At 53.2% G+C, this 10,755-nt stretch overlaps 1 protein-coding gene across 1 annotated transcript; it reads right to left on the bottom strand.

Moving 5' to 3' along the window:
• Positions 1-536: 536 nt before the first annotated feature.
• Positions 537-9,992, bottom strand: CASQ1 (calsequestrin 1). The gene is made up of 11 exons (XM_036272820.1): positions 9,558-9,992; positions 7,786-7,870; positions 6,434-6,534; positions 5,853-5,964; positions 5,459-5,532; positions 5,021-5,151; positions 3,900-3,945; positions 3,442-3,496; positions 3,123-3,223; positions 2,267-2,341; positions 537-1,173 (listed from the first exon to the last, which is right to left on the bottom strand). Exons 1-11 carry the CDS (start codon positions 9,831-9,833, stop codon positions 1,012-1,014), a joined length of 1,218 nt encoding a protein of 405 aa, XP_036128713.1. The 5' UTR covers positions 9,834-9,992; the 3' UTR covers positions 537-1,011.
• Between the last annotated feature and the right edge of the window lie 763 nt (positions 9,993-10,755).

The raw sequence follows: 10,755 nt of genomic DNA, 5'->3' as shown, positions 1-10,755 counted from the left end.
TAGGACAGAAGGCGCCCGAGTACTAGAACAGAGGTTTGCAGAGAAGGTGCAGTGTGAACCCAAAGGAGGGGGCTGTGGAAGGGGCCACCTTCGGAAAGGCCTCACCAAGGAAGTGTTGTTTGGGCTCAGTCTTGACATTCAAATAAGAGCTTCAGGGAAGATGCTGTCAACCAACACATAATCACTTAATTACATATTGCTTTGTATGTTTCTTCAATTGTTTGGTGTGCTTGTCTTGACTTCCCCGTGAGGTTAATCAGCTCGAGAGTGGGGACAGACAGGCCAGCACTCTCTGTTCTCCCAGAGCCTAACAGCGGTGCTGGACAAACACCATGTGTTCAGAAAAGGCTTGTTGACTTGCAGGAGATAAATAATCCAAGCTTCTCTGAGATAATTGCCTGAAGGGAGCCCCAACCCCCACCACCTGCACGGCAGCCCCAGGAAAGGCACTCACACCTAACCCATCCCCTCTGGCTGGCTCGCTCCTGCCGCAGGGGTGACACCTCACAGGCAGACACTTGCTCAGCTGCCCCAGATCCTTTATTGAGGCCTCTTGTTTGACCCAAATACATTAACAAAAGATTGCTGAGATACAGCCCCATACACAGTCCCTCCCTTCCTCCTGGCCAGAGAGGAGACAGCCCAGACACAGGGTTCGAGAGAGTGGGGAAAGAGAGTGCACAGGCAGAGGGAACAGAGGAGAGGTGGGGCCCAGAGATATGGCAAGAGGAAAATCACAAGGAAGAGTTTAGGGAGTAATGGAAGAAACATAATAGATACAGGGACATTGTGGGACAGGAAACAGAAGTCAGAGGAGATGGCTGGGTGCTTGTATAGAGAAAAGTAGCTCCTTTCCTCATCAGATGAGGGGAACCAGGGTCTCAGCACTCAGCACACAGACCCCATGGGGTTCTGTGGCAGAAAATGACCTAGTATTCCTGGAGGAGCTCAGGGGCGGCAGGAGGGATCCCGAGGAGAGCAGGTGGGGCAAGAAGACAGTTGTCATAGCAATTAGTCATCATCATCGTCGTCGTCGTCGTCGTCATCGTCATCATCGTCGTCATCATCCTCTGTGTTGATTTCACCCTCCAGCACATCCTCCAGCCAGTCCTCCAGCTCCTCAGCAGAAGGCAGGTCCTCCTCATCGTCCATCTCCATCCATATGCTGTCAGCCTAGGACACGGCACAGACAGAGGACTGGAGCTACGTCTGACTTAGGTCTTTGGACCTGTACGTCCAAATAGACTCTGTACATCCTTCCTTATGTCCTCTGTCCCCTCCCTTCACCTGTCAGTGGCTGGGGAAGTGGTCTAGGTTAAAACAGGGATGGTAGGCGTAGAAAGAACAGCTGGATGGGCAAATACGTCTTCTCCCTTCAGTCTTTCTGCCAAGCTCTTGTCATGCTGAGCTTCCTAAAACAGACCTCTCTATCATGCCCTTGACGCAAAACCACTGGTGGCTCTTTATGGCCTATGAATAAAGTCAGAAACTCTTCAGCATTCAAGGTTTTTTATAACCTGCTTTCCCAGCACCATCCTGAGAGATCTCTTAACTCTCCAGCCATAAACAACGACTTGCCTTTTTCTGATCCTAATATTCACTTTCCTACTTTGGACCTTTTGCACTAACTTTTCCATTAGTATGGAAATGACTTCCCATAACTTACCCTTGTAGGGCTCCTCTGCATTGTACAGTCCCCACTTCGAGTGCCATGCTCTTTAACCCTGCTCTGAATCCCTCGAGCAGAAATCACTTTGATTTCTTCGTATCTTTATTATTGAGTTTGTCAGATCTGGTCTGGTAGTTAATGGAATGCCTGCCTCCATAGTTAGACTGAGAATTATATGAAGGCAAAGATGCAATGCAACTCAACAAACATTTCCAAAGCACCTGTCATGTGTGAATGAGATTTCTGCCTTCAAAAAGCTCCAAGTCTACTAGAAGAGACACATATGGTACATAACTAGCCATATGAAAGTCATGTTTTCAGTACCAAATGGGCTCTGGGGGTGCTAAGGAAGAAATGATTCCAAGTGGGAGATCTGGAAAGACCTCACGGAGAAGAGAAAGTTTGAACTGGGCTTTGAAGAAGGAGCAGCCAGTTCTAACAGGTGGAGGTGGCCGCGTTCAGGGTTAGGGTTAGGCTGCGCGGGTCTGATTCTTCTGGGAAGGTCTCAAGCCCTCCTAACAGAGCAGAGGAGCCAGCTATGCTGAGAAGCAGAGTTGGGGGTCACTGGGGCTTGGGGGGTGAGGGAAGGAAACTTACATCAGTAACGTTGACGACTCCGATTTGTGGGGCTGACAGGTCGATATCAAAAGTCTTCTCCCAGTATGGGACCAGCTGTGGAGAGACCACATGGGGCGCCTTAATGGAGTCGAGGAACACATGAGTCCAGGAGGGTGTGAGGGTCAGCACAGGGTTAGGGAACACTAGGAGCCAGTGGCAGATGGGGGAGGGGCCCAGCTGCAGGGCCCGAGGAACAGGTAGAGCTAAACAGTTAAAGGGTAGAAATCCCCGAAGGGAAAGTGTCAGGAGGACCAGCTAGGAGCACTGACTCCTCTTTTCCGAGAAAAACTAGATGAGAAAACCCTGTTTTGATTCTGGATCTACTACTGAGTGACCTTGTGGCGTTGGACAAGTCACTTGTCCCTGGCCCTCAGTTTCTACATCTCTAAACTCGGGGAGTCACACCTAGCAACTGCCAATTTCCTCACACTTCTGTGTGTTCATTCAGTTCGTCTTTCTGTGGAGAGTGCTGCGCACTGGGAATTAAGCTGGGAACAAAGCTGTCCCCCGAAACAGGGGAACTCTGTGCTTTGATGCTATGATTGTGTACACTCCTATGCAGGGTTGATGTGTCCATCTGCTCCCCAAAACTCTGGGTTTTCTCTAGAAGGAGTCAACCCTGGACATGATTCCCTGCCCAGCTTCTGCTCTGGGAGTCGTGAGGGTGATGTCCCTTGGGGTTCACTTCCAATCCTGCCCCCCTCTCTCCATGCCCACAGTGCCTTGAGCATGCAGCAGGCATAACCTCCTGGGGGAACTCGGAAACAAGCTCCCTTCAGAACGTGCCACAGCCCTGGCCCTAACCGGACAGCCGTGCCTGCGCGATGCCTCTTACCAGGGGAAAGTCGTCAGGGTCGATCCAGATGATGCTGAGATCAGGGTTTTCAGTGTTATCTTGGGCCACAGCCTTGAGGGTCTCTAAGAACTCATAGCCGTCTTGGAGGGAACACAGACAAGCAGTGTGAGGTGGGGGGGAGAGAAAAGGGGTGTGGAGAACAGAGTCCCCATCTCTTTCCTTCCCTCACACATGTCTAGCCCCAGGCCACTTACACATCTCAGGAATGCCTCCCAAGTGAAGCCTGTACTCTAGCAAACACCCCCATCTCCTCCTTTCCCCAACAGCCCCGCCCCCACCTCATCCAGGTCTCCCTCACCTGGATCAGATTCCTCCGCAAAGGCCACGATGTGGATTCCATCCAGATCATCCTCCTGTTGTGGGGAGGAGGAGGGTCTTAGCTATCCTCCCTGGACTCAGAGAGCCCAGAGCAGACCCCAGGTCGTCCTTGAACCTGAACTGTATGGAAAGTCAGCCTCTGGATTAGGTGTACTCTTGTGCTGGTGATCCTTTTCCAAGGGACGCTGCCCTGTGCAGCTCTAGGGCCCCACACCTCCTCTGGCAAACCCTTCAGCCTTAGACCTCGTGGCTCCTCCCCTGTCATCTTCATCAACTTGTATGTGACCCGTTCTTCAGAACAAAAGCCCCCAACCTTTGCTGGTGCATTGTCTTTCCTACAAGTGAGGCATGAGGAACAGTGGGGTGGGACGCTTCTAGGACTTGACTCTGTGGCCACCTATGCTCCCCCAGGGTCTGGCCCTGGCTCGGGGGACTCACCCAGGTCTCATACATACTCTCAGGCTTCAGTTTCCTCAGGGTTGATCTGGAACAGACAGAGTCACTCCTCAGTAGGCAAGACGGACCCCCGCCCCAGGGTCCCCATAGCAGAGGCTGCCTGTGGGTCATGCCTAGCGCACGGACAGCCTGTAGCCCGGAACAGACAGCTGGCAAAGTCTAAGCTCTGGGCACCATGCCCAGGGCACTGCATGGTTTAAACAGGTGGGAGAACGGAGGGTGGGCCAGGGAGCTGCAAGAAAACTTTTGGGAGAAAGGTAAGAACTGAACATCTGATTATCCATTTGTTCATTCATTCAATCATTCGTTCATTCATTTACTTATTCATCCAATAAAAGCGGGTGTCTGAAATGTTCTGAGCCCTGTGCTGTGTAGATTCTTCCCTGATGAAGGAAACCACGATCCAGAGGAAGAGAGAGAGTGTGGTTTACACTGATGACAGGCTATTTCCAGCCGTGAAGTACAGTGAAAGGAGAAAACTGTGAATTTGAGGCAGGGTTTCTCAGCGTCAGCACTATTGACATTTGAGTAACCCTTTGTTGTGGGTGCTGTTCTGTCATTGTAGGATGGTTAGCAACATCCCTGGCCTCTACCCACTAAATGCCAGCAGCATCCCCCCCAACCGAAAAATCTCTCCAGACCTTGCCAAATATCCCCCGGAGGGCGAAATTCTCCCCCTGCCTCGCTAATCCCCTCACCCTGTTGAGAACCACGGGTAGGGTAAGGTATGAGGAAGATCACACACTGGCCAGACCTGGGCTGGAATTCAGTTCTGACACTTATGGCCTGTAGAACCTCATTACTTGAGTTTGCGAAACGGATTAATTATAATGATAGAGGCAGAAAGCACCTCTCAGTTCCTGGCAGACCACAGGCATGCAACACGCATCACAGTCCACAGTCCACAGTCTCCTCCATGTGTAAGGGCTCAGAGCTGCTTAGGGAGTGAAATAGTGTGGAAGAGGGTCAGTGTATCATGAGTACTGGCACCCAGATGTGGATTATCTCAAGGTGAGAGCATCCTCCGGGTTGGCTGAGAGTCTCCCATCCTATGTTACAGGCAGGGGTTCTAGCCCTGCTCGGGGGTCTGCCCCTGCCCCTACCTCTTATGCTCCTCCACGAAGTTGACAATCTCCTCTTCGCTGTTGGGCTTGTTTGGGATGGTCACAGGCTCCTCCATGAAGGCTTCATAGAAATCAATCTCATTGAGCTTCAGGGTCAGCTTCTTTGCCACCTTTGGGGGTGGGGTGGAGCAGGGGATGCAGGGTTACGGGTGGGCAGCAGTGTCATGGGGGAGCAGGCATGAGGAAGGAGGTCAGACTGCCACTGTGACACCGGACAAGTGTCTTCACGTTTCTGGGCTTTGGTTGGACATGAGAGGAGTGCGTTAGATCCTCTAAAATCTTGGGGTGAAGGAGGCCTGAGGTGGAGAGGGGAGTGTGGTGTGTAGGGAGGGAACTGGTCCCCGCAGATTCTGGGAGGGGGATTGGAGGGCTGCTGACAAGGGAGAGGGAGACCCGACATGTTCTGGGGTGGAGAACCTTGCTGTCGAAGGTGGCGAAGAAGGGGATGTACGGATGGAACTCCTCCGCAGCGTCCTCGAAAGCCTTGTAATCTGAAGGGGGGTGCCAGTCAGTCTCTGGGAGAGCAGGGGTGCCAAGGAGCCCTCTCCCGTCTGTTTCCCCTCGTTCTGCTTTGGCAAGTGGGATTCATTTTGAGACCCACCCCCTCTAACCCTCTGAGAGTGATTAAAACGTGGTGGGGGGAGGTGGAATGCTGGAGGTGCCCCGCCGGGAACCCCCCTCCCCCAGAGCAGGAGAACAGAGCAGGGGTGGAGCTGGCTGTGGCAAGAGGAGTTAGGAGACAAAGGGGCTGCGAAGTGAGTTAAGAGGGGGGATCCAGGGAGGGGGACGGTGGAGTCTGAGGGTTACCCACGCTCTGAGTCTTTGCTCTTGAAGTAGCCAATGAGTTTGATCTCGTCCTCGATGTTCTCAAAAGCCTGCAGCTCGCGTTCACCCTCAATCAATTCCACAGGGTCCTCTAGGACCTGGAAGAGGGGTCATTGAAGGAAGAGAGTGAGTTTCCATCCTCACAGGCGGAAGAGGGATGAGGGAGAAGAGGGCTGGGGAATCGGAGGAAGGTGCTCACTGGTTCTGTGTGTTTGTGTGTGTGTGTGTAAGGTTGGGGTTGGTCGAGGATACGGATAAAATCTTTTTTTTTTTTATCCTTACCCGAGGACATTTTTGCATTTATCTTCAGATAGAGTGGGAGGGAGAGAGGGGGGAGGAGAAGAGAGAGAAACATGGATGTGAATGAGACACATCGACTGGTTGCCGCCCACAGGACCCCAACCGGGGCCAGGGACAAAATGCAACCAAGGTACATGCCCTCAGCGGAAACTGAACCCGGCCGGGACTCTGGTCCGCAGGCTGACGCTCTAACTGCTGAGCCAAACTGGCCAGGGCCAGATAAAATCTTAAAGCAAGGCCATTAGGTCCAGGGTAATGAATCCTCACATCAAGCAGAAACTCCACCAGGGTGTCAGCAGAAAGCTCGCCATCATACTCAATGACTTCATCTCCCTTGAACACATAGATGCTGTCCTCTTCAGTTAGTCCTAGGGAGTGGGCCAGAGATGAACCATGATCCCGATCTTCCCACAGAGCCGAGTCCAAATCCAGGGCCACAGTCCATTCCATAATCCCACTGCACCCCATTCTCCCCCCTTCCCCAGCCTCGATCACCTCCACTGCCCTTTAGCTCTGCTCCCCGGGTGTCTATCCCATGACCCAAGGGGCTTTCCATGGAGAAGCTGGGCTCAGGTGGGAGTGTTAGGGGAGGATGTAGGAAGATTTCTCCGTTCTCTGCCTACTAGAGAGAGATATTCATGTCACCTCGTCTGAGGACTCCAGTGGCCAGTTCAGCCCTTTAACCCTCTGCTGTGACTGATCAGATGACCACTCCACCCCCATCTGTATCTGATGTCCAGTCTCAGGCCTGTGTTTCCCCCTGGTGGCCAGTGCTATAATACCTAGCCATGGCTCTGGAGGGGGAGGGGTGGGAAGAGGAGTTTGCTGAGGCCTCTCCAGCCTCACCTGAATTCCCTGATTTCCCCTTTCCTCTAGCACCTAGCCCTGTGTTTTTATTTTGTTGTTGTTGTTTGTTGCTTTTAAAATTTTTAAATAGATTTTTAGAGAGCAGAAGGGTGAGGGAATGAGAGTGGGGAACATTGATGTGAGAGTGGAACATTGATCGGCTCTTCCTGCACGCCCCCTATGGGGGATTGAGCCGGAAACCCCGGCACGTGCCCTGACCAGGAATCAACCGGCAACCTTTCAGTGCCTGGGACGATGCCCAACCACCTATGCCACACCAGCCTGGGCTAGCCCTGGTTTTTAATTATCTGAAAAACACAGAAAGAAACTCACATCCACCTCTTCCTGGGATTTGAGCATGGGTCTCTACAAGGAATAAGAGAGGCCAGGACCCCCAGCCATAAAACTTCCAATCTCAGCATTTTCCCCCCTTTCAGAATAGGCATGGTCGCCCAGCCAGTGTGGCCCAGTGGATTGAGAGTTGTCCCATGGACTGAGAGGTCCCGGTTCGATTCCCAGTCAGGGCACATGTCTGGGTTGCGAGCTCCATCCCCAGTAGGGGGCGTGCAAGAGGCAGATGATTGATGTTTCTCTCTCTCTCTCTCTCCCTTAAAAAAACAACAACAATAAAAACATATTTAAAAAATAAATAAATGGATTACATTTTAAAAAGAAAAAAGAATAGGCATGGTGGAGTTTCTAGCCTATGCGAGGGCTGCCCGTCCAGCCTCACGTGCCAGCTTCCCCTCCGTGTGCTCCCACCCCTCCCTTACCTAGTTTCTTGGCTACAGCTGCATCCTTTTCAGAGTCCACCATCCCGAAGCCAACACCCTTGTCTTCTAGGACTTGGGCTGCTAACTGCAAGGAGGGGAAGGGTAAAGTCAGCCCCTGGAATTCTTAGCAACCCCCTCTCCACCTCATGCTTCCAAGTTGGGTCATTTGGGATGCGGGGAGTTGAAAAGTTGACCTTGATGTGGTGCAAGGACCCAGAACACCTCCACCTTCTCCACAGTCCCACCCTTTTGTTCTTTAGCTCAGTTTCAATGCCTGAACATTTATTGCTCGTGGGCAATGTGCTTACTACGTTGAACTTTGAAGTGCTCTGCGTGATACTCCTGTTTCCTCAGAGATGCTGAGGAGCCTGGCTTTAGAGAGACTGAGGCTCTTTCCTTGCTCCTCACACTCCACCCTCATCAAAGGCCATGCCCAGTATGGGGTGACATCCCTGGGATTCTCACAAGTGACCCACAACGGGAAGAATTTTAGAGAGCAGCAGGGTTGGGGGGGGGGGGATTAGTCATGTTGCCGCTGAGCGAGGAATGTCTGAAAGCTGAGCGCAGGACTTGTTGCCCTCAGAGGGACCAGAGCCAGGGACTAGAGACACGGGCCAGGCCCTCCTCATCCAGGTGAACTTTCCCCTTCACTCACTTCCTTAGCCTGTTCTGAGGCTATGGACCGTCACCCCCAGGTCCCTGCCCCTCTGCCTTGGGCGAGGATTTCCACCTAACACAGACCGGCTCCTGGAGTCTCGGGAGGACGGGATAGAGGCAGCTGGCAGGTGGATGGCGTGGATGCTGAGCACTCAGGATAAAAATATTCAGCTCATTAACCAGAGGGAGGGCTCCAGCGCCTGGCAGGGGCACACAGGAACGAGAGCCTGTGGTCCTGGTATCTTGCCTTGAGGTACTCCCAGCTTCAGCTAAACTGGGGCCTATCTGTGCGGCCAGGACAGAGAAGGGGCTGCCGCCGCGTGGACAAGGACCCGCTAATGTGTCGGCTCCTGGAGGGGTATGTGTGGTTATCACCCCAAAGCGCAGGTGTTTTTCTTGTTACAATAGCCACTCTTTCCTGTGGGCCTGAGGCCAGGTTGGAGGGGAGGAGAGTCTTCCCACAGAGAGAAGCTGGGGAAGGATTCTGAAGCCTCCTCCAGTGGCAAGAATTTTCTGCTCAGAATATCCAGCTTGATCCAGAGGGGCCGACGGGGAGTGGAAGCAGAGGCAGCGTGGAGGTGTGGTGGTCTCCAGGAAAACGTGAGCCACGAAGTAAATGACATGCAAGATGTACATAGCATTGACATTTATGCTCAGTTTAGATCCTTGGGGTGCTGCTCCTAAAATGTATGGGGAGGGGGCATGTTCTGGCTAGGAATGTAGATTGGGGGGTACAGTCCTTTGCATTGCAGATCTCCCCTTTCCCCTGAAGAACTCTCTTTTTCTTTTTTGTCCCCCTTCTAAGGACGCCCCTGTCCTAGCCGAACCTGGTACTGCCAGCCTCCTAGAGCACCCTCCTGTAGATGGAGGAGACATTCCTCGCAGGCCCCCTCTCCTGGCATTGCCTGACCACAGTGCTACTTCTGGGTCCCCAAGTCTCTGTTTCTCATTTGGCTGAGGCCACATACCACTTGGGTCCTGTTGGTCAGGACAGGGGCCTACCGCACTGTCCTTGGCCCTGGATCCCACCCTCAAAGGCAACACGGGTGGTAGGGTGGGGGAGCCGCAGAGAGGGGCTGGGTGTGCCCTGCAGGCCGGCAGACCCCAGCACTCACCTCCAGGATCAGCTCCTCCATTTCAAATTGCCTTTGTGAGGCCTTGTCATCCTCCGGGGGGTCGTGGTAGAGCAGGGCCAGCACCTCATACTTCTTGAATACGCTCTTGTAGTTCTTTGCGTTGACATTGACCACACGGTCCACGCCATCGTACGCCGGGAAGTCCAGCCCTTCCTCCCCCTGCACCCCTGACGGGGCTGTCCCTAGCACCAGCAGCAGCAGTGCCAGCCGAGGGCACGGCACAGCTCTGGCCCCCATCCTGTCTGCAGCACGCATGGAGGTAGTGAGATCTGGGTTGTCTCCCCTGGTCCGGAAGAGGTTCGCTGGGGTAGGGAGGGGCCCCTGGGTCCTGAATCCTGAGTTAGGGGTTCACAGAGGGGGTGGGGTGGGGAACGGCCTAGGGCAGTGGACAGAGGACAGTGCTGGGTCCTGGAGACACTGTCAACAGAGCCAAGAGAAAAAGGGTCAGGAGGAGGAATAGGAGCATGGGGCGGGGAGGCAACCTGAGCTGCTCCTGAGATTGGCAGCCCTCAGCCCCACCTGGTCCTGTCTAAATTTGTTTTCAAAATTGGCAGGAGAGACTGATAACCTTCTGAGGCCAGGACAGCTCCATGAGACTAGAACCCTCCCACCCCGCCCCTCTCCCCGGCTCCCAGGCCCCCAGAGCTTGCTTCTTCTCCCCTCCCCACAATGGCCGGGGCTCCTCAGCCCCTGTCCCCACACCAGCCTAAGAGCTCATCACCATATTAAGAAAGGAAAAAGCTGGAGCTAAAAATAAGACCAGATGAGTCGGAGGTAAATGAAACTGGGGCTAGTGGAGGGGGGAGTTGGGGTGATTAGAAGAAGTGAGGGCCAGGGGACTCGGAGAGAAGGAAATGGGTTGAAAAGTGGGAGATACCCTGGGGCAGAGGTTAAATTTATAATGCAGGAGAGAAGGGACAACTGTATTAGCTCTAAGTCCTAAAACCTGGGAGCCCCCTCAAAGTGAAGTCTGTTTCTTTGATCCTGTAGAGAGGAGGGGGCAATAAAAATGCCATCCAGGCGGCAGCAAAGAGACCCCTTGCATTTCTCTTTAAAGAGCCAGGGCCACGGATGAGATCATTCTCCGAATAAAAGATGGAGCCGTGTCCAGGACTGGAGACCTGGCTGAGTTCCAGTCGGTTTCCTTTGCTTCACTCAACACTCAACTTGGGAAGGC

The sequence above is a fragment of the Molossus molossus genome, unplaced genomic scaffold, assembly GCF_014108415.1.
Source record: "Molossus molossus isolate mMolMol1 unplaced genomic scaffold, mMolMol1.p scaffold_m16_p_20, whole genome shotgun sequence".
Classification (NCBI taxonomy): domain Eukaryota; kingdom Metazoa; phylum Chordata; class Mammalia; order Chiroptera; family Molossidae; genus Molossus; species Molossus molossus.
The sequence above is the reverse complement of the archived record's forward strand: the minus strand, read 5'-3'. Positions and strand labels throughout refer to the sequence as shown.

Bases quoted from the DNA above. Each gene is read 5' to 3' on its own strand.
- CASQ1 (XM_036272820.1), bottom strand. From the start codon at position 9,833: ATGCGTGCTGCAGACAGGATGGGGGCCAGAGCTGTGCCGTGCCCTCGG. The intron at 5,965-6,433 runs GTGAGGATTCAT...CCCCTCTTCCAG, and splicing joins TGGTGGAGTTTCTGCTTGAT to GTCCTAGAGGACCCTGTGGA. The intron at 5,533-5,852 runs GTGGGTAACCCT...ACCCCCCTTCAG, and splicing joins CAAGAGCAAAGACTCAGAGC to ATTACAAGGCTTTCGAGGAC.